This window comes from Apteryx rowi, unplaced genomic scaffold, assembly GCF_003343035.1.
Source record: "Apteryx rowi isolate R43461 unplaced genomic scaffold, aptRow1 scaffold_683, whole genome shotgun sequence".
Classification (NCBI taxonomy): Eukaryota; Metazoa; Chordata; class Aves; order Apterygiformes; family Apterygidae; genus Apteryx; species Apteryx rowi.
Window position 1 is genome coordinate 111425 of NW_020450964.1, and position 25609 is coordinate 137033.

At 39.2% G+C, this 25609-nt stretch overlaps 1 protein-coding gene across 1 annotated transcript in view; it reads left to right on the forward strand.

Moving 5' to 3' along the window:
* Positions 1-22928, forward strand: part of CNKSR3 (CNKSR family member 3) — a 32342-nt gene extending 9414 nt beyond the window's left edge. The window contains exons 3-13 of the mRNA XM_026086130.1: positions 4348-4550; positions 5251-5338; positions 8234-8275; positions 10168-10287; positions 11736-11795; positions 14612-14680; positions 15392-15538; positions 16756-16880; positions 19318-19526; positions 20016-20105; positions 21295-22928. Coding sequence (XP_025941915.1) covers positions 4348-4550; positions 5251-5338; positions 8234-8275; positions 10168-10287; positions 11736-11795; positions 14612-14680; positions 15392-15538; positions 16756-16880; positions 19318-19526; positions 20016-20105; positions 21295-21593 — 1452 coding nt within the window. The 3' untranslated portion in view covers positions 21594-22928. The remainder of the gene's footprint in view (positions 1-4347; positions 4551-5250; positions 5339-8233; positions 8276-10167; positions 10288-11735; positions 11796-14611; positions 14681-15391; positions 15539-16755; positions 16881-19317; positions 19527-20015; positions 20106-21294) is intronic.
* Positions 22929-25609: the final 2681 nt, after the last annotated feature.

Genomic DNA, 25609 nt, shown 5'->3' on the forward strand with positions numbered 1-25609 from the left:
TGTGTGTGTGTGTGTGTGTGTTTGTGGTAGGTGGTCAATGTAGTGTCAGCTCAGATAGAATCACAGCCCCAAGACACACTAATTCTGTCAATACTGATTGTTTTCCCGCTCTGTCAGTGAAGAGAGAAATGTACACAATGGCATGGGTATATTTTGTGGAATGGCATTATGTTTTCTGTACATTAGAGCAAGAGGTCAAGAAACTAGCTTGTTTTTAGAATAGAAGGTGGTTTGGATTGTGATGATCCTTTGTTTCTGGGGAGTTTATTTCTCAGCGACTCTCTGATTTCCGATCAGTCCCTGCACTGATGCTTTCTGTATGTTTTCTGTTGTGCTAGGTGAGCATAGTTCTGAGCCAGGTCTTTCCCTCGAGCACTCGAGGTGTTTAGATATCTGGTATTTTAGGTATCTTAGGTGTGCTCCACAGAGTCTCTGGGAGATGGAGACTTCTCTCGAGTTTAGAAGCAGTACAAAAGCCTGCACAGTGACTGGAGAGCTCGGCTGTGACATGCTTGTGATAGACTGTTGGCAACCTTTTGCAGTCATAGCTGTAGTTCCTTCATCTCCAAAGACTTCATTGCTGTAGTCCATCTCAGAATTGAGAACTATTTGTCCGAATTCTTTAAAAACTAACTGAACCGGAAAAGTCTCACCGGACTGACCCTTATATGGTGTATGCAAATGTTCTAGGGCCCAAAACAAAACTTGACTTGGTATATCAAGATGTATCTTCATATGTGGTGGGGCTATCTCCAATCTTTCAAAATAGTGAGGTCCAAGGTAAACGCTGGATTTCATTGCAGTGCAGAACAGAGAACCAGCAATGCTTTAATTGTAATCCTTAATTCTTTAGCTCTTGGTGACTTATTGAATCTGTAATTTTTCCATTTTACTAAGATAAAGATCTTTGTCTTCCCACAGTTTCCTGAAGGTAATTGACTGGTTGATATTTGGAAAGTGTTCTGAAAATAAAAAATGTCAATGGGGTATAAATACATTCAAGAAATTACTGGAGGAAGATGAAGGGTCAAAGCAATGTAGGTATTCACATTCTGGTATTTCACTGAAACCAAGAATGAGGGCCAAAGATTGAACTGGACTCAATCCACACGAAGGGAGATGCAGGAAGATGCCTTGTACTCTTCCTCCCTGTCCTGTCCGGTGAGGTGTGCAATTGTAGATTCTCAGAGCTGTAGGAATTGCTTGTGCAGATACACAGAAGTGATGAGTTTGTACATGACAGTGTGCAAGTACTTTAATATTGTTTATTAGTCCAAGTTTTTCCCTCTCTGTGATGCTGGAAAATTTAAGGATATCCTTTTGCTGTTGCAGCAGTGTTTGTTTTCTTGGATATATCCTCTCAACCCCTACTCCTGGCTGTACTTTAACAGTACTTCCTTGCCAAGAGCTCTCGGGTGGGGGGACGAGGGGACACTTGTGTAACTGACACCCACTGGGCTCTTATCCATAGGAGGTGATAGGTATTTTAAAGGCAGCTGAGTAGTTGAAACCTCCTCTTTACACTGGTATGTTTTTTGGCGAGGGTTCTGTGTCACTTTCCATAACTTTCTTAGTCTGAAATATTCCAGACTTTATTATGGACTTTTGAACATGGAAATAATAGTGGTGCATGAACAGAACAAAGGCTGACAGTAAGCAGTGGTCCTGGTGAAGAGTTAGTTATGTTTGGTCTGGCAATTAGGAAGCAGGTAGAACTAATGGTGGTATGTGAGCATTTTTCTCTCTTTTTTTTTTTTTAGTTTTTTTTATTATTATTAGTGAGAAATCCTGTGTTTCAGGAGGGGGGACAGAGATATCCATTGACTTGTTTTGTTTCTCTTGCAAATAAGTATGGAACGTGAACCAGCAGTGTGCCTTGGCACCAAAGGTCAACAGCATCCTGGACCGTGTGAATGGGAAGAGATTGAGGGAAGTGATTATTTCCCTTTACTCAGCACTTGTTAGTCTACATCTAGAGTACCACATGCAGTTTTGCCTACTTTCTGCCCCTGCCCCAGCATAGGAGAGACACTGACAGATTGGATTGAACTTGGCAGAGGGCCGCCAAGATGGCTGGTACTGGAGCACTCGCCCCATGAGGAGAGGCTGAGGGAGTGGGGCTGGTCCAGCCCGGGGCAGAGACAGCTGCGGGGGGAGCTCACCACAGCCCCAGCGCTGCGGAGAGCTCGGCAAGAAAGCAGCTCTGGGCTCTGCACAGTGGTGTGTGGCAGGAGGCCCAGAGATGCAGGGCAGAAGCTGGAACAGGAGAGGGTCAGGCTGGTTTTAAGAGAAAATTTTCTCACCCTGAGGACAGTCAGGCAGTGGATCAGGTCGCTCAGAGAGGTGGTGCAGTCTCCCTCCTTGGAGGTTTCCAAGGCCTGAGGGGGCAAAGCCCTGAGTGACATGGTCTGAGCTCACAGCTGACCCTGCTTTGAGCAGGAGGTTGGGCTGAGACCTGCTGAGGTCCTTTCTCACCTGGGTAATGCTGTGACCCTGTGTGGAGGAGCTGGGAACTCCTGGAACTCTGAGTTGAATGGAGTTAAGTTTTAGTTGCTTTAGTGTTTTTGAGGAGAGTAAGAGAAAGAACAAGACAGTACAGCTGGTAAAAACCTGGGAACTTTGAGGTGGTCACAAGAATTTGTGGCAGCAAAAGAATAGAGAAAGGCTGATTATTTTTTCTTTTGGGAGGGTTGTAGCAAAGTAGGGGGCTTCAGTCTGAAAGAACTGAGCATTGACGGGGATTTAATTTTCAGAAAAGCTCACAAAGGTTTTGCGGGGTGGGAGCACTCAAAAGCAAATTTACTCACACACGTGTGTGTGCACACACACATGCATGCACAGCAAAAAAAAAATCTGACATAAAAATTGAGTTGCCTTCAGAAAAGGAATAATATAGCGTTCATGATATGCTTGGAATGAGATGATCAACTCGTGTTGCTTAAAACTGCTATGTAGCGTTATTGCAGTCCACTAACTTGCAAATAAATGTATTGCTATAGTCAAAGAACACAGTTACTGAAAATTTGTGATCCAGATATTTATTCTAGCTTTTGTGAAATTACATTTGTTTCCTGTAGATGTTTTTATCTCTTGCCAATTTAAACTTGTCTTTAGTTGTGAATAAAATGCAACTTTGCTGTTTGTATACCACAATATAAAAAACATTTAAAGAGAAAACAACCTTTGTTTTCCTTTATCAAAAAGAAAAAAGTAGTTCTGTTGCTCCAACTACATTTGAAAGGTAAACAACATCTGATAGGACTTTGGGACTTCATTCTGATTGTAGAATGTCCTCAAATCTCGTTAGTGTCAGTAAAATTTGAGGGGGTTTGGCACCCACAAAAGTATCTTTTAGTGGCTGTAGTGTGGGATAACTTGCAAAGTAATTGGAGGGTGTAGGACTTGTCAATATGGAAAAGACAGTCTGTACAATCTTGAATGTTGTGAAAAAGGTGGGTAGAGAAATGGTTCTTCCAGTAAAAGAACTAGGTGCATCAAAGGTAGCATTGAGGGCCCCCCCTCCCCCCAAATAACCCAGACAAAAACAAAACAAAACAGAAGAACTAGAAAACTCCCCCTATGCCAAAGGAAATAGTTAATCTGTGGAATGCCTGGCCACAGGGTGCTAAATTTCACATGGATTCAAAACAGGAATTGAATTTATGGAATTTATGGAAGAAATAAAAGCAGACCACCACTGCTTCCTGGGGCTGCTGAGCCTACAGATAGCTGGTTGCTGAGAAAATACTCTGTGAAAGTATTGGTATATGCTTGCACTCTTTCCTGGGTAACAGCTGCTGCTCATGGACTGATAAAGTATGCTAGGCTGTATGGACCAGGGGTCAGCCATTCTTTTTTATGGCTTTTGACTCTAAATCTGTATGTTATTTTTTTAGCAGTACATGAAACATTGCTCAGTCTGTGTAGTCAGAAACTTAAGGATTGTTTATTAAGGCTGTGCTTTCAGTTTAGGCCTGATTCCCACTTTTTTCCTACTTAAATGCTTGCAGAGGGACATCACAATAAGGTTTCCTGCCTTTTCTTGAAGCTTAAAGCATTGAAAGGCAATAACTTAAAAAAGATTAAGGACATACACTTTCTAATGCCTAGATACTTCCTTTAAAGACCAGTTACCTCAGGCAGACTCTGTGATTAGGTTTGAACTTTTTTAGAAGTTTTATACAACCTACATCTCCCTTCCCCTCCTTCCGCTCCCCCCCCCCCCAAAAAAAAGTTAAAATGTGGGCAAATTCTCAAACCTTTCATTCCAAATGAGTTTGTAACTTGTGATGTAATGAATGGGATCTTGATAGGGAGATTTATAAAACTTAAAAATACTTCTTACAGAACTATGGCCTTGAAACAGACAACATGAAGAGCTTGGTTCTCAAACTACGAGCATCATCCAATAATCTGCAGAATTACATCAGCAGCCGAAGGAAAAGTTCAAATTATGATGGGAATACCTCACGCAAGCCCCCCAATGAATTCCTTACTTCTGTGGTGGAGCTTATTGGTGCTGCTAAAGCCTTGCTTGCATGGCTGGACAGGTAATAAAGTCTTTATATTTTCATTTACTGCTATAGTGAATTATTTCTCCTTGCCAGGCAATTTCTAGCTGCTAAGGTATTTAGGGTATCTACTCCTGTGCTTTCACCTTTGCTAGAACCGATGAAACTGTTAAGATTGCATCTAAACTGGTATTTATACAGGTGGGATTCTTCCCCTTCAGGGGAGATGTTCTGTTTTCAAGGCGTTTCTAACATGCATGACTTCCTCCTCTCCCCTTCCCACCTTCTATATCAGTTGTCATCAGCAGATCCCTTTTTAAAAGAATTTTTTATGTTTTACTGAAATTGTGGTCTTAGCTCCATTATTTGAAAAACTGAGCAGCAGAAGAAACTTTCTCTGTGCTTTTTTTTTCTGGCAAGAGCAGGAGCTGTTTTGTGACAGCTGCAGCGGAAGCAAGCAGGCAACAGAGCTGATAGTGTTCTGGCCGTGATGCTGGACAGGATAATGGATGAACATAAATTCTCAAGCCCTTTGCCAGCTTTCCTGAGAAGGAAGGTTAGGAGGAGAGCTGCATGAGGACTGTCAGCAAGGAGAGCTTTTATCCTGGAATATTGCTGCTTTCCAGCTAAGAATCGGTTCTTTTTCCTGGCAATGACGTTTAACAGCTTGTGCCTCTCACCTGGTCCTCTCCTGTACCCTGTTGCCAGCAGCTCACCCTAGAATTTTGTCTTGTTACAGGGCCCCATTTACAGGTATTGCTGACTTTTCCTCAATGAAGAACAGAATCATTCAGCTTTGCTTGGATCTCACTACTACTGTTCAAAAGGTCAGCTGACTTCTTTTCCTCTTTGCTTTCCAAAAGGGAAGGAAGGTGGATGTTTGGGGAAGTAGCTGTGCTAACTGTGTGCAGAGTATGAGTTAGAAGACAGATAGGGAACTGTGAGCTTTCTTCAAAGCTTGAACAAGTCTGTGAAGGTCTGTTTCACTTGCCCCATTTTTCTGAGGTTGAGTTTTTTGTTCATTTAGTTCATTTAGTTCAATTTAGTTCATTTTAGTTCATTTTGTTCATTTAGTTTCAATCTGCAGTGACTGCTGTTTCATGTTTTCTTGAGCTTTAATGGGAAGATGCTTAGATTTTTGAAATGGTTGCTCTGCATTTGAAAATTGTCAAGTTCCAAACAAAAAAAAAAAATGTTACCAGTGTTAATTTTAATAAATATAATTACAGTACAAATGACTCCATTGGCTACTATATCTGTAGTCTCAGACTTTTTAGCTCTTTTTGTCCCGTACGTACTCTTGTAGCCATCAGATGGGAAATGCTGCATGTAATGTAAGGAGCTGCTGCCTTTACGATATGAATCCTAGTTGTGCTCCTGCTGCCCAGCAGTGTGAGACCATGGCGTTGTGTTTCAAAACTTTCTATTTTTCAGCTGTATGATGAATACTTAGTTTGGGAATAGCTAAAAGGGTGCATAGCACCTGTGTGACTCTTGGCAAACTGTGTCATTTTGTTTTCTGAGTAATACTACTTGGCTTCTAAACTGTTCTGACCGTATGCTGCTGCTTTGATGGGGCACYGCTATATGCATGCTTCAGCTCCTGCAGAATCTACTCAAAGCTATCAGTTCCTGGCTATGTAGTTGTTAAAACTTTGAAGAAACATGTCCTGTGGAGTAGGTGATTCACTTCCTTATTTTTTGGGATGATGTCAAAGGACAGAGAAGTCCTGTGAGTTGTCAAGCTGTGGTGACACCCGATTATACATGCTGAATTTTAAAAGAATAGTAACTGGACATTATAACTTTAAAGGCACACAAATTTGGCTTATTGCTGGTTGCCCATCTTCCTTGGGCACTGCATGCACAATTGTAGAAAGTCAGTGATTTATAGTTACAGATTTGCAGATTTTGAAGTAGAACAGTAAGTGTTTCCAGTACCAGATGGTGTTCATCCAAGAGCTCTACAGGAACTGAGATGTGAAATTGCTGAACTGTATTAATAAAACTACTAAAAATGGTGTCTAATCTGTCAGTTAAATCAGCCTTTGATGGCAATGAAATGGAAGCTGGCAAATACATCCCTAGCCTTTTTATAAAAGCATCAGAGTACTTCTCTGCCAATTTGATACGAGCTGTAATAAAAAATGGAATTATTGTATATGAAGGAAAAAATATTAATGGGGAAGAATCAGCACTATTTCATACTGGGATACTGCAAATGAATTAGAATTGTCTGAAAATCCACTGACATGGAAAAGAGAGACCCAGCTGATAAAACTTTAGGTGAATTTTTAGATGTCAAAAACTTTTAAGTCTTATTAGGAAATACAGTGTAGGAATAAATGGTCAATTCTCACAGTGGAGAAGAGAGAGCAGTATGGCTCTCATGAGACCTATGCTGCACTGCATAATCATAAATGGTGTGTAAAAAGGAGTGAATAATAAGGTCAGACTGGAAGGCAGTAAGATTCCAGTTCACTTTGATGACGGCTGTATGGATGCAAGGAACAGAATTTAGTCCACTGTTTCTTACAGTTTTGTGGCAAACTGCAGATAAAATAATAACCAGTGTAGATGAAACTGAAGAGGTGCAGAAGGATCTTGCAGTACTAAGTAACTGGACTGCACGATGATAGATGACATTCACTACCAATTAATGCAGATAAGTTTAGCAGAGAACAATAGTGCTGATTCACAGTGATGGAGTCTAAATTTGATATTAGTGTTCAGGAAAGATCTTGAAGTTTTTGATGGTAGGCTGTAGAAAATATGACATCAGTCCTTAGTGGTCATCACAACAGTGAATAGGTTGTTAAGAGTTATTATGAAAACATAGCTGTGCTATTTTATATATTCTTAGTGTGTCTGTATTTGAAGGATTGTATGTTTTTCTGGTCTTCTATGTTAAAAAGCACAATATAGAGCTAGAAAGGGAACAGAAGAGGTGTCAAGAATGATCAGAGGTATGGAACAGCTTCAATTCACTGCTCCTAAATGCATCTCTCGGGCATTGTGCGGTAGTTATGCAGGCTGAGATGTTAATGACCAATATCTTGGAATTTCAGATGGTTTAAATGTTTGGGCTTCCCCCCACCCCAACCTTTTAAATATTGTAGATCTTGTTTCATTACTTACATGCTGCTTTAATTTTTTAATCTGGGAATCTAATACTGTTCTCTAGTTCAGCTGTTCTTACAGAGAACAATGACTGCTTCTGTATTCTGTTAAATGAACTTGTTTCTGTTCAAAGACTTTTGTACCTGAGCTGTGTAAATAATGCTTTGTGTGCAGTCCCCTGGCCTTCATGAATGTCATCAATAGCATATTTTAAAAATCACTTATGCTATTTTGACAAATATATTTTAGATCCATTTTGATGCCTTGAATAGAAGGAGCACCTGAATCAGTGTTTATGATGTGTAAGGCAAGTTTCTGTGCCTTGCCTTCTTAAAGTTTTATTGTGCACGGCTCTGCTTTTCTGCAAATGTCTGCTGCTGTAATTGAATGCCATGTTCCCTTAGTTTTAAAGGTTTATTATTGCTTTCTACCATGGCCAGAAAATAGTTGTTTAACAGTACACTTGAGCCTTACCAGGTGAAACTAATCTGATTAATCCCTGCAGCATGAACAACTCTATTTCAGATCAAGGTTAAGGTGGTTTTTTTATGGTTTTTGTGTGTGTGTGTGTGTTTTGATATTTATTTATTTATTTATTTTAGGATTGCACTGTGGCTGACATGGAAGATAAAGTTCAAACTGTAGTAAGTATGCATTTCTGTTGAAATTCAGCTGCATGCATTCACTTTGATTTCAGTGGCTTCTAATTGTACTGACAACAGTACAATCCACGTGCATTATTCAAGTAAAACGTCTCTATGGGTTGTTTTATGAATACTTTTTACTGTAGAAGAAATTAATGAAATTTGTGAATCAATGGGTAGTGTGTGTACAGCACTAGGTCAGGTATTCCTTAAACTTTCATTGCATAGCTACTTTTTTCAAGAGAATGCAGACTTCAGTTTTTAAAGGGAGGGTAGTATTGTAGAATGATAGTAGGCTAAATAAACCAGTTTGCCTGTGATGTGCATCATGAGACGCTTAGTGCCTTAATAAGTAGCTACTATGCCTTATTATGATTCTTCTTCTAAAAGAACCATCCTGCCTACAGAACTAAAATTCTGTGTCTAATTGTACTTGAGCCTGAAAGATCTAAGTTTTCAAAATTGTTTGAAGCAGCCTTGTGACCAAATGAGGAACGTAACGGAATGCTTTTTATATTTTGTAACAGTTAATCATCGCTTCCTGCTTTTGACATGAACCAGGCTGTGCTCTTTGATAAGGCCTTCCGCTAGGTCATAGATGCTTAGGAATTTAGTAGCACAATAACTAAAAATAATTTGGTCCATAAATAATGAAACCACGTAAAAGGGAGGTTTTTGCTGCTTTCTTTTTTCCTTTTATGCACACCCACTCTGGAATAGGTATTGTTGTTTGGAATTCCCTTGTTTGAGCAGTTCCTCGTATTCACACTTAAGCGTTGTTTTGATTTATTTTATTGCTGCTTTACAAATCTGATTTAAAACAAAACAAAAAGAACCATTGGAACTATTGTTTCCAGGTCACCATTGTGATCCCAAAGAACTGTCTTCCTACAAGACAGCTTCCCCCACCCACACTGCTCCTTAATTAATTACGTATCTGTACTAAATGAAGAATTCTAATCCCCTTGTGAAAGTGGCTTACCTTACTGGTTCCCAAATAGATTATAAATAACTAGTCTACTGTGTAGTAAACCTTCCTCCCCTCTCCTTTTAGTTTTTGTAAGCTACTTTGAATTTTAATATTGTTTCAGTTTACATCAAGACCCAAAACACAGTGGGGCATTACTGAAATTTGTGAGTTTAGAGAAGCCACAGATTTTTCAACTACAATATTTTTTCTAAATAATTAGCTGTTCTGATACTTAAAAGTTTTAAAAGACAAATCCCTTCTCCCTTTGACTTTATTGACACACACACAAGGTCAGAATTTGTCTTTAGTTATAATTCTGGCTTAGGATCAATTATGTTTTGGTCAAAAGGAAATATGAACCTTGCCTGCGTAAGCATTCCAGAAGAGGTCAGCTCAGAGGCACAAAGGAGAGAAGTAATTCTGAGACACTTAAATGCTAGATGTCTTACCTTATACTGTAAAGCTTTGTGCAGATAAGTCAGTGGTCAGCACTGTCATTTTTAATGACATATGGCCTACTTTGTTCTTATAATAAAAATAAAGAACGCTATGAAAAATTGTCAAATGTTGCCACAAGGAATCATCAAAGTATTTGATTATTTTAATGGCTTATGTTTGGGCAAAGCAAACCCCAAACCCAATTTTTTGCTGTATTGTGTGTTGAATTTTTTTTTAAACACAGTATGTACTGTCAACCTGTCAGTGAGTTGRCACTAGTGGAATCAGATCATCTGTCCTGTAGGAAGATAAGCATGCTGTAGATGAGATCTGTACAAATGAATCTTCTATTTCACTGATTTTGAACTTAACTGTATTAGTGGATCAAGTTTTAGAACTAATTTCCTTTCCATTATTGAAAACTAAAAGAGGAGAAAGCTGGAAGAGAACTTCTGAAACCATTTTTTGTGTGTTCTCATTGTAGTCGAAGACTTTAAATGGAATTTGTGATAAAGCCATCCGATCAGCTACGGACCCCTTGATGAGCCAGTGTGCTTGTCTGGAAGAGGTTCATTTAACCAATATTAAACCTGGGGAAGGCCTGGTAAGAACCAGTCTTGGAGTGTCCTGATGTGCCCAGTGTTAATAGGTGCTGCTGCATACCTAAATATAGCTGTATATTTCAGAACCATGAATATCCTGTAGGGAATAGCAAGAGGCATGGGAGGAACCCTGAAGGATAAATATCAGGGCATCAGGGGATGGGGAGGAGTTTGTGTTTTTGAAGGACACATTGCTATTTTTGTTTATAGCAAGACTGTGAAGAGTATGAGGGGTTTTGAGGTTTGCTGTTAACAGGAATATGAGAAATTCTTTTAACTGTTCAGTGGCTGTATATTGGATATACTAATATTACTGAATCTGGTTGGTTCAGTGCATTCCAGTCAGCTGAGCGCGGGTTATGAGAAACTGAGGTTAAAATCTTGCTGGATTTTCTGTCTGGGGAATGTACATGTTAGAATGTCTTGGAGGCACTTTCAATTCTTAAGTGCATTTGTATTTATTAAAAAGGAAAAAAAAAGGCAGAAGAGAGAAACACTTTCAAAGGAAGCTTTACAGCCTTACTGTGTTATAGTTTTACTTAGGTCACTGGATTTGACTGAGTCAGTCATGCATTCTTGAAATTTCGGGTCCCTCTTTATTAATGCACAAGTCACAATGAAGTAGGGTCAGCTTGGCTGGACTAAATAAAAAATGAGGAGGTAGGTGCACAGAATTGGATGGACAGCCAAACAGACAAGGGGCTGGTCACCTTTTCAGGGGAAATCTGTCACATGTAATTATTTATTAATAGCCTGTTGGTGATCTTTATTTTAGGGTTCATATGATCAACACTCACTTCATCTGCACCTGTCCTTCCATTCACATTCAGCATTACCAAACAGAGCCACAAATATTTAGTTCTGCTAGACCTTTTTTGCTTATGTCAGAATTGTGATTATGAGGTAGTTTGTATTTTGACTTGCTAATAAAAAGTGCAAAAGAACATGTATACAATATTTGTAGTCCGCCTGTGTAAATGTGCTTTTTATGGAAATAGCTAGTGGCCATCTAGTAAAATCTGTAGTGCTGTAGTGCAGACAGGGCAGTAACAAAATTAAAGGTTTGTTCAAGACCAAAGGCTGAAAAGGCAGCAGCAAAACTAAGGTTAAGGTTAGAAACAGTATTTCTAAACTGCATTCTATGTCTTAATGTCTCTTTTTTGTTTGTTTTTGGTTTTTAAGATAAATATTATTACAGTAAAAGTGATCAGTGAAGAATAAACTGTAAAATTTCAGTTGTTTTCATAATTTCAAAATTCCCAATGCCCTAAGTTAGAAAAACACAGAGGTTTAGAATGTGATATTAGATTGCACAGTTTTTTCTAGGGAAAAATTGTGAATTTTTAAGGGTTTTTAATAATTTTGAGTCTATTGTGAACTGCTGCTTAATCGGATATGTTACGTGTTCTTTTAATCTTTAAACTTGTTTTTCATTTTCTACTTACATTAGGGAATGTACATCAAATCAACTTATGATGGATTGCATGTAATTACTGGAACTACAGAAAACGTAAGTGAAGTTAATGTAGTTTAGCTCAGGCTATCTGAATGTAGTTTTGGTAAAGTTTGAGTCCCTTTTTTTTTTTTTTTTTTTCCCTCTCTCTCACTACTTTCTTTTTATTTTACGTCTGACTGTCACGAGACTACTGCTTTAAATACTGTATGGTACATCAGTGGTTTATCCAGAATTTGTAAATATTTTTCCTTAATGTTTTACTATTAGTCTAATTAAATCAGTTCATCCAAATGCATGAGGTGCTTGAAATGGTTGGCATTAGAATAGTTACTTTAATGAAATACTGCATCTGCTGTTCTGAGAGTTTATGGTATCTTGCTTAACAAAGTTTGGAAGTGTTCATTTGCTCTCCTTTGGTAAAGGAAATATGTCCTAATAGGAATATTTAAGCAGCAACATGCTAAATTCAGTAGTGAGTAATGAAATCAATGCACTGTCCAGTGACAAGATTACTGTGCAGTGTAAAAAGTACAGAGAAGTAAGACTTAAGGAACAATCTGCTGGAAGCATGGTCAGCATGGTGCACAGCGGAATTCTTCTTTTCTTTTGCTGCAGGTGGCTGCTTGTTTTATTATCTGTAGCTGAAACTTTATTAAAGGCTTTTCTACAGAAGTTAGCACAGTGAACCTCTGGTTGGTGATTGAGGCTGGTAGATGATGCTGTAACGTTGTCAGTAATGCCTCTCTGCAAGAGCAGGGGCTGAAAGAAAAAGTTGCTGAGGAACGTGGCTTTCCAGGGATGTTTTTTTTGTAGATAGGAAAGAACTAGTGGTTCTAGGTGTATGCTTGCCAACTCAAGGGGCCGGAGAGGAGTGGGTGGAAATCTATGCCTGCAGGTCACAGTGAAAACTGAAAGCTTCTATAGCTGCCAGTTTATAATGCTATTGGCCTGGCATAACTCAATATAGGATCTGAAATACAGACCCAGTCCATTTTGAGAGCAATTTCAACATCCAATAAATATTAAAAAATATAACGTTGACTGCCGTCAAACTCCCTGTGCATATAGACTTCATTTTGGAGGCCATAAGCAGGCTTATATTGCTTCTTGAGTGTTCACCAAAGCCCTGAACTTCAGCTTGTGTATAAATACTAGTTTTTCTTTTGGGGGAACTGTTCTCTTTAGAAAACCAAAACTTAAGAAGTGACTGAGGGAACTACAAACAGCTGGTGTCTTTCTAATGGCATGAGATCATTTTGATCAGGTTAGGCCATAGCTCCATTTTCTTTTTAGCTTTGGAATGGTATTTTAGTAGCTATCTCCAAAAACCCATTTATTGGAACACAGTAGAATTGCACCAAAAAATAATAGTATTGCACATTAATAGGACTGGGAAAGTCCACGCATTTGACACCAATCAGCTATGAGGATTCCTGAGTTCAGCCTCCCTGCCTTGTGACTTCCTGAATTGCCTTGGCCTGGATCTAAACTTTGCTCTTTCCTCCATTCTCACAATGTGATTGCAGCATCTACTGTGTTAGCTGGCCCTTGTTGTAGAAGCCCTCTGTCCGAGAGTCCCCCATCCTCCTGTGGTCAGGCTGTTGATCACCCAAAGGACAGCTTGAAACAAGTGTTGTTTTCCCTAACATAGCTGTGGCACAGAATATTTCATAGTCTTGGTTGAATCGTGTATACACAGCCCTCCACAGAGGCATTTCCTTGCAAAGGAAGCAAGAAGACAATGAAGAAATGGGGTTGCTTATGATAGCTGGAGCCTCCCTTAAATTTCTCCATGTCTTCCCATGTTGCACAGTTTATTCCTGCAGTTCCTTCTGATAAAAATGTTGCTTCAGTTCTGAAGGTGTGGTAAGTAGGGGAGGGAGTCCTTAATCCCAATGGCTAACTCTGGAGTCACTGGGAAATACTGGCCTGCTATCAGAGAGTTACCAGGTAGACTGGGGGAAATGGGAGAAGTAGTATTGGCTGTGACTAGTATACCTGCAGCTTACTACGCTAGTATGCCTGTGCAGTTCATGTGTTGCCAGGGCTGTTCAGAGTTGATACGTTATGGCAGCAAGACTGTTTTTAATAACTGCAGCAATAGCTGGTGCGTGGTACCAGCAGTAGATAAGTCTAAGTAAATACTGATGCATATCACTCACTGTTCCTTCCTAATGGTTCCCCAGAGCTTGCTTTTTTTGTTGTTGTTGTTCCAAGAAAAAAGTATTTTCAGGTGTTTTTCAGTATCTATCTAAGCACATGTGATGTGTACAAACATGTATTTTATCCGTTGACCTTGATAATGCAGGCAGATAACTTCATGTTAAAGTTGGCAGCTCTTGTTTACGTTAGGAGACGGCAAAGGAAAGGGAAATGGTCCTGTTTTGTGGGTTGAAGGGGTTTTGCTCCTGTCATGTACATTCTAAACCTTAATGTATTTTTTTTTTGTTGTTGTTGTTAATTAGTATATATTTAAAAACTAAGTTTACACAGACAGTTACTGTGTTAGGAACAGCAGTCTTCTCTGTAGTCATCTCCCACTACTGTCTGAAACTACAGTACAAATTGGAGGTAAAGGACAGCAAAGTCAGTCCCGTGTTCTGAGTACAGTTTGGCCTGTGACAGATGTAGGCTATGTCCTCTTCTCATCTTTTTTTCAGTTCCCCCAGTATCAAAAACAAAGTTGTATTCTTTTGCATTTATCATCATCAGTGGATATAATGTAGCTCTTTGTGTGATGCAGCTGTGTGGAGATTTTCAGTGACACTCTTTTTGTTATATCCACAACATTCAACATAACTCTGAGTGGGGACGTTACAGGAGGGAAGAAAACCTATTGAAACATATGCCTTTTGTTTTCTGCTTTGTAGTCCCCTGCTGATCGATCTCAGAAGATTCATGCTGGTGATGAAGTGATCCAGGTTAATCGGCAAACTGTGGTTAGTAATAAATTGTCTTACCAATCGTTCTTTATGCTTGTTTTGTAAAGCTCTTTCCTCAGAGGTTCTAAATGGATAACAGCTTTGTTGCATGTGGGCTCTTCTGGTGTTTTCTGTTGAAATTTTTTAGGGTTTTTAACATTGTTTTCAAGTCAAATTTTGCTCAGATTTAACATTTATTCTTTTATTATTATTTTTCTTATTTCTTGCAATATTTTATGTTTATTATGTGCATATAACATTTATTAAAATCTTCCACATTGCATTTAAGGCATACTATAAAATGCATTATTACAATCTACGGGAATGCAGATAAAATGAAGTTAAAAAAACAAGTATTCTTCAAATAGTTTGCAGCCGGGAACTTAGTGATTACATTTGTACTTAACACAAATAAGCAATTTCTTTTTAATGTTAGAAAGAAACATCACTAAAGTAGTTCACTGTCAACACCTGTGTTACTCAATTTGAGCACATCCCTGCATCCTTCTAGGACTGGACCTGAGGTATAAACAGCAGTGCCCAAAATCTGTGTTTAATCTTATTCTTAAACAGGGTCTCTTTCTTCAAAACAAACCAAAAAAACTCCCCCAAAAAGTTCCCCCAAATTTTGTCTTAATTATGGCTTTTTTGGATCTCTCTTTTCTCTTTAGGTTCGTGGCTGTTTCAGAAAAGTGACACCAAATAAAAGATGTCTTTATTCTCTTCAAGGTGGGATGGCAACTAAAAAATCTAGTGGGAAAATTGCGAGAGAATCCTGCTGGAGTTAGGCTCCTTCTTAAGAAACGGCCCAGTGGCTCTTTCAGTTTCACTCCTGCTCCGCTGAAGAACCTGCGCTGGAAACCACCCCTAGTGCAGGTGAAAGATTGCTGGCACAACTGTGCCGGTTGTAATGCCTGGGTGCGAATGCCTTGGTTTTGAACCTGAAAGAGAGAAATACCAGAAATGCTCCCTGTGACTCGTGCGTTAAGTATAGGTCAAGGAGGTTTATGTGAAATGACTGTCCTCTTCAGGTTCCTAGTGAAAGGGGAAATGTTTCTCCTTTTTTACCCAGATAATGCCCCCTTGATACACAAAGGGAGTAGGTGCGTTGAGCATTTTAATCAGTCGCTGTGCCACTGATCTTGGAGAGAACTTATCTGAGGCAAAGCTGCTGATATGTATGGAATTCATCAGCGTGGAGTAATAAATGCTTCCTCCGTTTTAACAAAGTAGTAGAGTTTTACTGAAATAACTTAGGTTATTCAAGATATTCGTTCTCTTGTTAATCTGGTGAAGGGCGGGGAAAGAGAGAGTTTTTCTTTTCAAGAAGATATTCAAACTACTTGTGTAAACAAGATTTGAATGTTGGGTAATTCATAGATTAGGTAATAAGTAGATGGAGAAACTGAAGTTAATAACTCTTAAATAACCATTTTGAGGAATGGCATGTTATATGAGGAATCATAGGGCTTCATACTTACAGGAGGAAATAACCTAATTGAATCTAAGCTGATTACCTGAAACTCGGGGTGTCTAAAAATGAGCAACAAAGACTAAAATGGCAAATTTGTTCAGATGAGCAATACCAATATATTCTTGCTTAGCTTCCCACACCCTAGTTATTTCACTTGATGTAATTTGTGGTGAACTTCATCATATTCCTGCCTATGCCCATGTTCCAGGCATTGGGCTGTATGGAATGAGGAGCAGAGAGCTGTCTTTGTAAGTGTTGCAAATCATATGTGTGTTTAACATAATGCACTATTTTAATGGGTCTGAAAACAGAAGAAGGGGTTTTGTCTCTGTTTTCTATGTATGGAATTTGCAGGAAAAACAGAACTGGAAAGAGCAAAATATTTCTTTAATTAATGCATTACCTGTGATAGGATTTATGTAGAAAGAACTGCAAAGCTAGCCAAACCTGGGGATGGAGAAAAATGTAAATGCTGTGGGAGTTTCTTACATATTTATTAAACAAGCATACAGATATTAATTCCATAGTGGATGAAATACGGTACTATTGATGATTGAGTTATCTTTTTTGTGAGTGATAAATCAGTGCTCAGATGTTTGATAGTTGTCTAATATTTCAGACCAGTCCTCCACCAACTTCACCCCAGTCACCAGAAAGTACCATGGATACCTCACTGAAAAAGGAGAAGCCAGCCATTTTGGATCTCTACATACCACCTCCACCAGCTGTTCCATATTCTCCTCGGTATGCAAGTAAACATGTACTACTGAACAAAAAACTCCTTTATTACACTTGTTTTTGAGCTAGCTTGCTTGCTTTTAGAAGTCTGTGCAAATTAGCTTAAGAAAATTGTAGATCTCACGGACTTTCTTCTGGTTGCTTAAATGCCCAAGTCTTTTTAAGCTTATTCTTCAATACATGAGATACCAAGATTATAATAGTAGATTTCACTGTTACAAGATTGTGTGCCATATAGATCAGAGTTGTTCCCAAAGCATTAACGGATGTCATCCCCTGTTTTGTTGTGGAGTTGTTTTTGCTTTTGTTTTTAAATCCAGCTGCGCATAACAAAAAGTTATTTTGTCTGTAACTTTTTTCCAGTGCTCTGTTTTGACCAAGTTTAACTGTTGTGATAGGATAGAAAAGAAGTCATGTTGAATTGTTAAACATGTAAATTATATAACACAGGAATGTTCCCACTAAAGGGAATGGAGAGTCAATTCACTCAGCTTTATTTTTTTCCAGCAACGTAAACTATAAAAATGCGGACCTGTGTATACAAAGGGGAGAGGTTATGGTATGGCTAGCTTTTGTTTGTTCTCAAGTCCTTGTTGTCTGATGCTAGAAGCCTGCCGGCTGACCTGAGGAGGCCAAAGGCCAAAAGGATTTTCAGACGGGATGCGTTCTGAACTGCCCTGGCACTTCATGTATGTGTAGATAGCCCAGCACAAAAACTTGGCTCACCTTTTGCTACAAGACTCACTTGGGAGGAGTGCTCACCTCCTGTGGATGTAAAGCCTTGTGCTGCACTGGAGATACTTCAGGAAGGTCTGGTGGGTCTCCAGAGTAGCATCACTTCACCGAAGCTGGACCCACCTTGATTCGCTCTCTCCCTGTTTTTCATGTTTATGCATGAGAAAAACTTTGGATGCTCAATTCTTAAGTCTCTTTGCTAAAATAGAGAGAGAGAGAGAGAGAGAGACTTAGCAGCTGAGTTTAGCATGCTTTCATTTTAAATTGTTAAATTTCAAGCATTTTGGTGAATTATGTGCATGTGATCAGTTTGTTTATTTCCTAAAGAATCAGAAAATTGTACCTAGCTTCAAATGCCTTCAAACTTGAGTCCCTGTAGACAGGGAAGGAAGCGGCAACGTGCTTTGCAAAACTGGAACACTTGTTCTGGATGATACAGGGAAAGGTAGTGGCTCATGGAGAATATTTCTTGACTTTAATTTTTAAGAAAGCAAATATGAGAAGCTGTTGCAGCCAGAAAGAGGAAGAAAGGCAGTTTTCTCACTTTCTGTTCAGCTCTTTAATCTCAGCTTTGCATGTTTTGCTCTTCTCTTAAAGCTGTGATGCATTTGTGTGGTCATTTTTTCCATCATTCTGTTCTCCTCCTTCCTGGCATGGACCACCTCTGGTCCAGTACTTACTGCTGGCATTAAGGAGGCAATGGGTGTCTTCCCTCCCCCAGACACAGTCTCCACATAGTGGGTGGTGTAGCAGAGCTCTCCACTAACGTATGGTCGTGGTGTAGCAGTTCTGTGTAATTTTCAGTCTCTGAATCTCCATAAATAACTCCATCCCATTCACTGAGCTCTAACAATGGTCTTGATGGAGAGCTGGGAAAAATTGTAGTCATTGGCCAGGTGGGTGTTGTGAATACAGGGGTTGTATGTGCTCAAGAGTCAGCTGTTTATTTTTGTCAGACTTGGCTGATGATTGCTTCAAGCAATAAGATCATAGCACATACAGAAAAGGGGAGAAAAATGGGACAAATCTTAACTAAGAAGGTGTTTTTTCTTCTAAAAGTAGTAACAAGGACTGGTTCTGAAAATAGCTGTTCCTGACCATTGGGAACAAGATCTTGCTCTAGGAAGGGAGTTCCTGCAGAAATAATTCAAGAATATGTGTATATACACTATGAATTTATTACTGAAACTTTCAAGGGGTCTCAGTTCTGGATGGAGAAGAGATGGTGATAAAGCTGTTGGTCTTTTATAATGACTGAAAAACACAGTCCCTCAGATGGAGGCAATAGATGTGCCCATGATACGTAGATGGATAAACCCATCTACACACTCCTCTGTCAGAACTGTGTACCAAACAGGTAGTGAATTGAGAGCTTTGATATCCTTAGGGTTGAAAGGTTTCTCATTCCAAAAAAGCATTTTTAGGAGTGGTATATAAACCTCTAAACTTCTCCATGTGTTACATTAGTGGCTTATTAAAGGTGTGTGTGAGTATGAGGGGGTAACTTTCTTTTCTCCTTGATAAATATGTTTAATGAAGTCTTCCATCACCTGACATGCTTTGTCGTCTTCAGCTTTTATTCAGTTTGTTTGCAGAACAATGGCAGCTGGTGAGGAGCATGACTGTGGGCTAGAAATACCTTTCAAGCGTACTCACGTCTGTAGTGTGAAACTCTTAAGTCACTAATTGAAGTAAAATGTTCTTTCAGAGATGAAAAGGGGAGTTTTGTTTATGGAGGAGGCAACAAACCCAGTCAGCCACTACCTGGGTCCAAGGGTGCCGAATCTCCCAATTCTTTTCTGGATCAGGAAAGTCGAAGGCGAAGATTTACTATCGCTGATTCTGATCAGTTGCCTGGGTATCCTGTAGAAGCAAATATACTACCAACCAAGATGAGGGAAAAAACACAGTCTTATGGTGAGTTCATTCCTCTTTCATTATTGACATATTTAGAGTCAGAATAGCAATCAGTCTGGAATATTTGGCATGAGAGAACTGCTTGCTAGACTTGTTGAACATTTGGAGTGGTCTGTGGGAAGTGTGAACATGAATGAAATTGTACATCTGAAATAATTTCACTGGAACATTATTTCTTTAATGAATGTCATTCAGCTGGGCTCTGCCACAGTTGTCCATTTCTGTGTGTCTATTTCTATGAAGTCTTGAATATAACTTATGGTCACTATGTTCACTAGAGTTGAAGATGAGCAAGAGCATGCCTGTTCAATCTCAACAGAACACATTCTTGTTTCACCAGTCGAAGTATCTTGAAATAGTGTTTTTTCTGCAAGTTTAACTCCTTATTGCTATATCTCTCTCTTTGTTTATTGTGTATAATATTGATTTAAATGTTGGCTTCCTAAACTTAATGCAATTCCCTCATAACCTTCTCCATGTTGCCTTTAGGAAAACCTCGTCCTCTGTCAATGCCTGCTGATGGGAGCTGGATAGGAGCTGCAGAACCCTTCTCAAGGCTTCAAGTACCAGGGAGAAAAGGCAAGATTTGGGCTTCATCCCCCTTTCTCTGTCCTTCCCCTTCCCTAAACTGTCAGAGTGAACTGAACAGAAATGTCTAAAGAATGAAGGATTGGATTGGTGTTTGCATATTGTTGAACTGATCCAAGATAATATTTGTTGGTTGTAACAGGCATGTCAGACAGTAATTGTGAGTCTGTTCAGTGCTGGAGTTGATCCTTTTGTTTTCTGTCTTAGAATTCATGTAAGTGATAAAGTAGGCTAGAGTGACTGGGGCAGATCTGCACTTGCCTCTTTTATTTAATGTCTTTTATCATTTTGCTCTTGTGCACACACACACACACCCTCCCCTCTCTCTCCTGTGTTTAATATTCATCATAAAAGCTTTTTTTATCAGTCTTTGTTTGCTTGGTCTAAAATGGGGGCTGTCATAGAAGCAAGTTTGTTCTCAGAAATGACATACAGAGTATTTTAGGAGTTTCTTTTTACTGCAACTGCTGTTGCTGAAGCATCAACCTGGAGGGATATTAGAAACGGACTAATAAGTCCAACAGAATGATCACCAGGTGGCAGGGCTGCTTTTTTTTTTCTTTTTTCTTTTTAACTTGATATGAATTTTGTATGTGAGCTGTATTGGGTCAGGACAAAGGTCCATCTAGCCTGATATCATGTCCCTACCAGCAGCCACAGGCAGGTGCCTAAGAATAAAAAAATGGAGCAAGCATCACAAATCAGTGATCAAAAAACAGGAAAGTACTTGCATCTTTATTTGCAAAATTGATTTCTGTCATCCAAAGTAATATTGTAGCTTTTAAGGTAATCATGAGTCACTTGCAGAAAATGTGGCTTCAACTCTTGTATATCAGCAGCTTGAATGAAACATGCTACAAGGAGGTTTATTAGATGTGACTCATGATAATGATTTGCATGAGAGTAATCTGTACTAGCAGTTTTGGTGTGTGAGAATATGGAATTCAATTGTCAAATGTTATCTTCTTTGTGAATTTATTTTGTTCTTATTCATGTTGCTTAAAAAATATATATATATGTTTACTGACAGCTGCCCATGTCCAATGTTACAAAAGGTAGCTAGAGTCTGGGAAGTGCCTTTAGAAACCCTGAAGGGCATTATAAAAGCAGAAAATACTAATGGAACAATGGATTTCCTTGAAGACAGCAGTATTTTTTTTTTTCTTTCCTGTTTGTACAGGTGAAGATGTCCTCTGCAGGTACTTCAGTAATGAAAGAATACCTCCAATCATTGAAGAAAGCCCCTCATCACAACATCCCTTTTCAAGGCCAATGTCTGAAAAGCAGTTAGTGAGAGGAACAGATTATATTCGAGGCAGCAGATGTTTTATGAATACAGACCTCCACAACACTGCAACAATTCCTTTTCAAGAGGAAGGTGCTAAAAAAACCTCTGTTACATCATCCACAAAATCTTCCTCTGCAGAGCCCTCGCTGCTGGTCAGTTGGATCACGAGACTTAAATTGTTGACTCATTGACTATTGTTCACAGGACTGTTACCAAGTGCCTTTGTTCATCGGTCAGACTTCTCTGCTTTTCAGCTTAACCAATGCCTAGTGACTAATGTAGTATTCTTTTCCTGGAAAATTTTACATCTTTCCGTTTTCTTCTGTGATTTTTGATGGATCAGAGAGGGTTTTATAGTGCTAGGAGAGAAGAAAAGATAAAGTTCCTCTTCCTGCCCAAAAGCAGAGGACTTTTATTCCCCTGGAAGTGAGTAAAATCCCAGTGATATAGAGGCCACATCTGACCTGAAATCTGCCTAACTCTTCAGAAGAAATCATTGCATTACAGTCAAGTCCAGTGGCACTTCATTTGTCTGCATGCTCAGAAGCTGTGCAATTGGCTGGGTGTCAGAATATGTAGGGCGCAGCAAAAGTTGTCTCTCTCTCCTGACCAGGAAAGGCAAGGAGGGAAGCATTGGTTTGATGCAGCAAGTACTGCATGAGATTCAGCCTTGTAAGGAAGAAGTGGTAGTATTGCCTTTCTTTCTCTGATATCCAGAGAAGTCTTAGGAAGCTTAATCCAACCTGATTTATAATCCATTTTATTGAAATCACAGTACAAATAAAGTGCACTGAACAGCACTGCAGTGCTCATCCATAAAGATGCATGGATTGCTACAGCAGGCCAAGGAAATGCATCTGTAGAGGTGGTAAAAGAATATATATWTTTTTTTCCTTAATTGTTTAAGTATGATTTGCTGTTAACCAAAGTAATCTTTTAAAGACAGTCCTGTTGGACTTGTGAGAACTTTTACAGTGGTTCAATTTTTGAATGATGTGTTGTTTTTACAAAAAATATGTGCTATGATACGTTACAATTGTAAGATATCTTGCTATTTTCTATATAGCTGAAGTTTTTACCCCTCCAGAATTTTAAAGTAGCATTGGGTATTTTGGGAGGAAAATAAAACTTGTTTAAAAAAGAAAAAAGAAAAAAGAGGATATTAAAGAGGTATTGTTTAAAAATGTACATAAGATTGTTAGTATGCAAACAGTTGTGTTTAAAGTAATTTAAATAGTAAATATAGTTGTATATATTTTTTTACTCTCACACAGATACAGTTTGTACCTTCCTGTCTGCAGTACTGGGCACAAATTAGTCAAATGAAAAGAAAAGTCTGTTGTATTCCCCACCAGTTTCAAGACAAAGTATTTTCATAGATGATGCATTGCCATCAGCCTTTGCTCCTTTGGTCTTATTGAGGAAAATAAGAAAAGTTGGCATTTAATAAACAGTGGAGAAAGGGGGAGGTTTGGACAGTGGCACTGTGGCTAAGGCAGGAATCCTATATGATAGCACTAGTATTAAAAACATACCATAGTTTTGGCTGTGGAGATGTGACTGTTCTGTGCTGCGGCAAGTTTATGTAATTGTGTTACAGCCCTGTAGAGATGGGGTATTAAGTTCGGTTCGCTATTAATCACATTTGATTGTGACTCACTAGTGATGTAAGTGGGAGCTGATTTTAACCTTTTTGATGAAAGCACACCATAATATGGCTGTCTTGTGCAACCTCTCTCCACCCACAAATGTAGCAGTTTGTAACAGAGACATGGCCAAAGACAGCTTCAGTGCAGTTGAGTACTAGACCAGTTTGGTCCTGCCTCTGAGAAAGGGGCTGAAACTGCCATGCTCTAAGCACAGAGCACTGTGGTGTAGTATAGCCCAGCCCCTGAATTGCTTTTAAAAAAGTGATGCTAAGCCATTCAGTAACTGTGATTTAAAGTTTGGAATGTTATCTAAGCAAGGTTTTAAAATGAATATTTAAGTCATCTTTAGTATCTTGTTTTCCATGGTTTAAAGATGAACGGGGAAGGATACATCTGGCTATATGCATTCATGTATATTAATGTGGAAGGAAACATAGATATACTCTTTTTGTTCCTTTGGGTTGCACCCAGGTACATTTTAAGACACTGAAAACTCAGGGTTGATTCCTCTGTTCGGTCAGGTTCCCTTGAAGCTTGATCTAATAGTAATAGAAGAAACTTGCATTAATTTAACAGATTACTTGAAATCACTGCAGCTATGAGGAAAGAGGAATTGTGGATTTTTAAGCGCTTGCTGCAAAAGCCATGTCCTTATGTACTGTCAATTTAGTGTGTGCTCTAGTAAGCTACCTTGAACTCTTGATATTTTTGTCTCCAAGTATTGCTTACTGCTCACTGTAGGCTACAGACCTTTTTATGTAATGTATGGCATGTAGGAGTCTTTCCCTGGGAAGCCAACATTCTGTTGGCCTCACAAAAGAGTTCCCCCCCCCCCCCCTTGGATTATCGAATGGAAAATTTCCAATATCTATTCTCAGTAATGATAGGCTATTTTGTGTTGCAATATGAGTTGCAAATACTGGGATCTGTCCCACTCGCCTTTGCTTGCTTGCTCTCCTCTGCTCCCTCTGTTTTTTGAAACATGAGACAGGTACAGCTGAAAGACTTATGGGAACAGAGTCTACTCAAAAAGCTCTAGTTTGTAGATATTAGCTTCCTGTGCTGGTGACACTGATTACCAAAAAAAAGAAGAAAGCAAATGTATCAAGCAAGCTCAAAAGAGCAATAACAGCTGTAATTTTAAACACTTAATAAGGTGAATTAAACACTAGACCCCTTTTCCTTTGTCTGTATAGCTCTCTGACCTATGTAAGTTGACCTTCTTCCAAATGTCTGCCTCTTTAAAGACTGGATCTGATCTTGTTACAGGGAATAGCTGCTAAGATACTGGCTGGAAGAGTCTCCTCTAACATAAATTTGTATCAGCTATTGTTGGGCTTTATGGTTATGCACTTAGCACTCATTCTGAACATCTGGATTCAAAGTGCAAATGAGTTTAATTGACTCATTTTGTCTTTTTCATGAGAGGGAGTAAATGAAAGAAGAGCGAATGTCTACAGAAGACAAAAGCTTGTAAATTGGGTCAAGCTCAAGGAGAAGTAGCAATCCTCTCTCCTTTTGTATGGAGAGAGGAAGAAGTTTGAAGAACTTGGGAAAGTCTGTAACTCCTCATGCATCTGCAGCCCCAGCACCCAAGGGAGTACCACTGCTCCCTAGCCTTCCTCCAATCAAGATTATTCATAAGCAGTATGGGCAATTCTGTGCCCTTTACTGGTCGTGGTCCTTTACTCAGCTGTTTGAAGGAAAGGTAAGTGAACAGCAGTTAGCACAAGGAGCCTGATGTTATCTCTTCAGGGACTTTCTGGCAGCTGCTTTGGTATGGCACTTGCATTGGCAAAGCTGCTCTCCTCCATCTCATGAAGCCTCTTGCTATGTGGAGTGGTTGTATGTGGCTCTGAGAGGTGAGCCAGGGTGTTTCCCTGGTGTATTCCCAAATAATGTGCAAATGATTTCCTTATGAAAGAAGGAAGCATATAACCCTTGTTTCTTTTTCTCTATTACAAAACAGTCATAATACTAGAAAGGTATTTTCAAGAAAACTGTAGTAGTAGGTGGTGGATCAGGCTCTGATTTGGAGACAGGCTCAGTGTTGCCACTAGATGACAATGCAGTTGGTTGAATAAGCTTCTACAGATGTTTGTCAGTTAAATCAAGTCCTGTGTTTTTCAAAGCAACATTGAAGCCCTCACTGCATGAACACCAAGTGAGAGGGAAAATAAAAGTACCAGTGTAGGAAGAGAAATAATGGTAGATGCAAAGAACTGGTAGAAAGCAGATCTTTAAGAGCAGGTGTTACGCTGTTCTACGAAAAGTATTCTACTTCAAATTGTTTGCTTCCCTATGTGACTTCCTTTCCCTAGCAAAGAATAAAAGATTAAAAACCCAACCCTCTCTATCTCTGTGCACAATGTTCAGTATTAACTGGCTAATGCTTGGCAAATAGCAACATGGCACAGATCAGGTACAGCTACTGGTTTGGAAAAGTGCTGCACTTGGTTTGGAAGAATGGTTTAAAATGCAGGAAAGACCAGAAGCAGTGAATGTCAGATTATTGCTGAGAGTGGGTTTTCTTCTTCTTTATGATAGCTGCTTCTGCT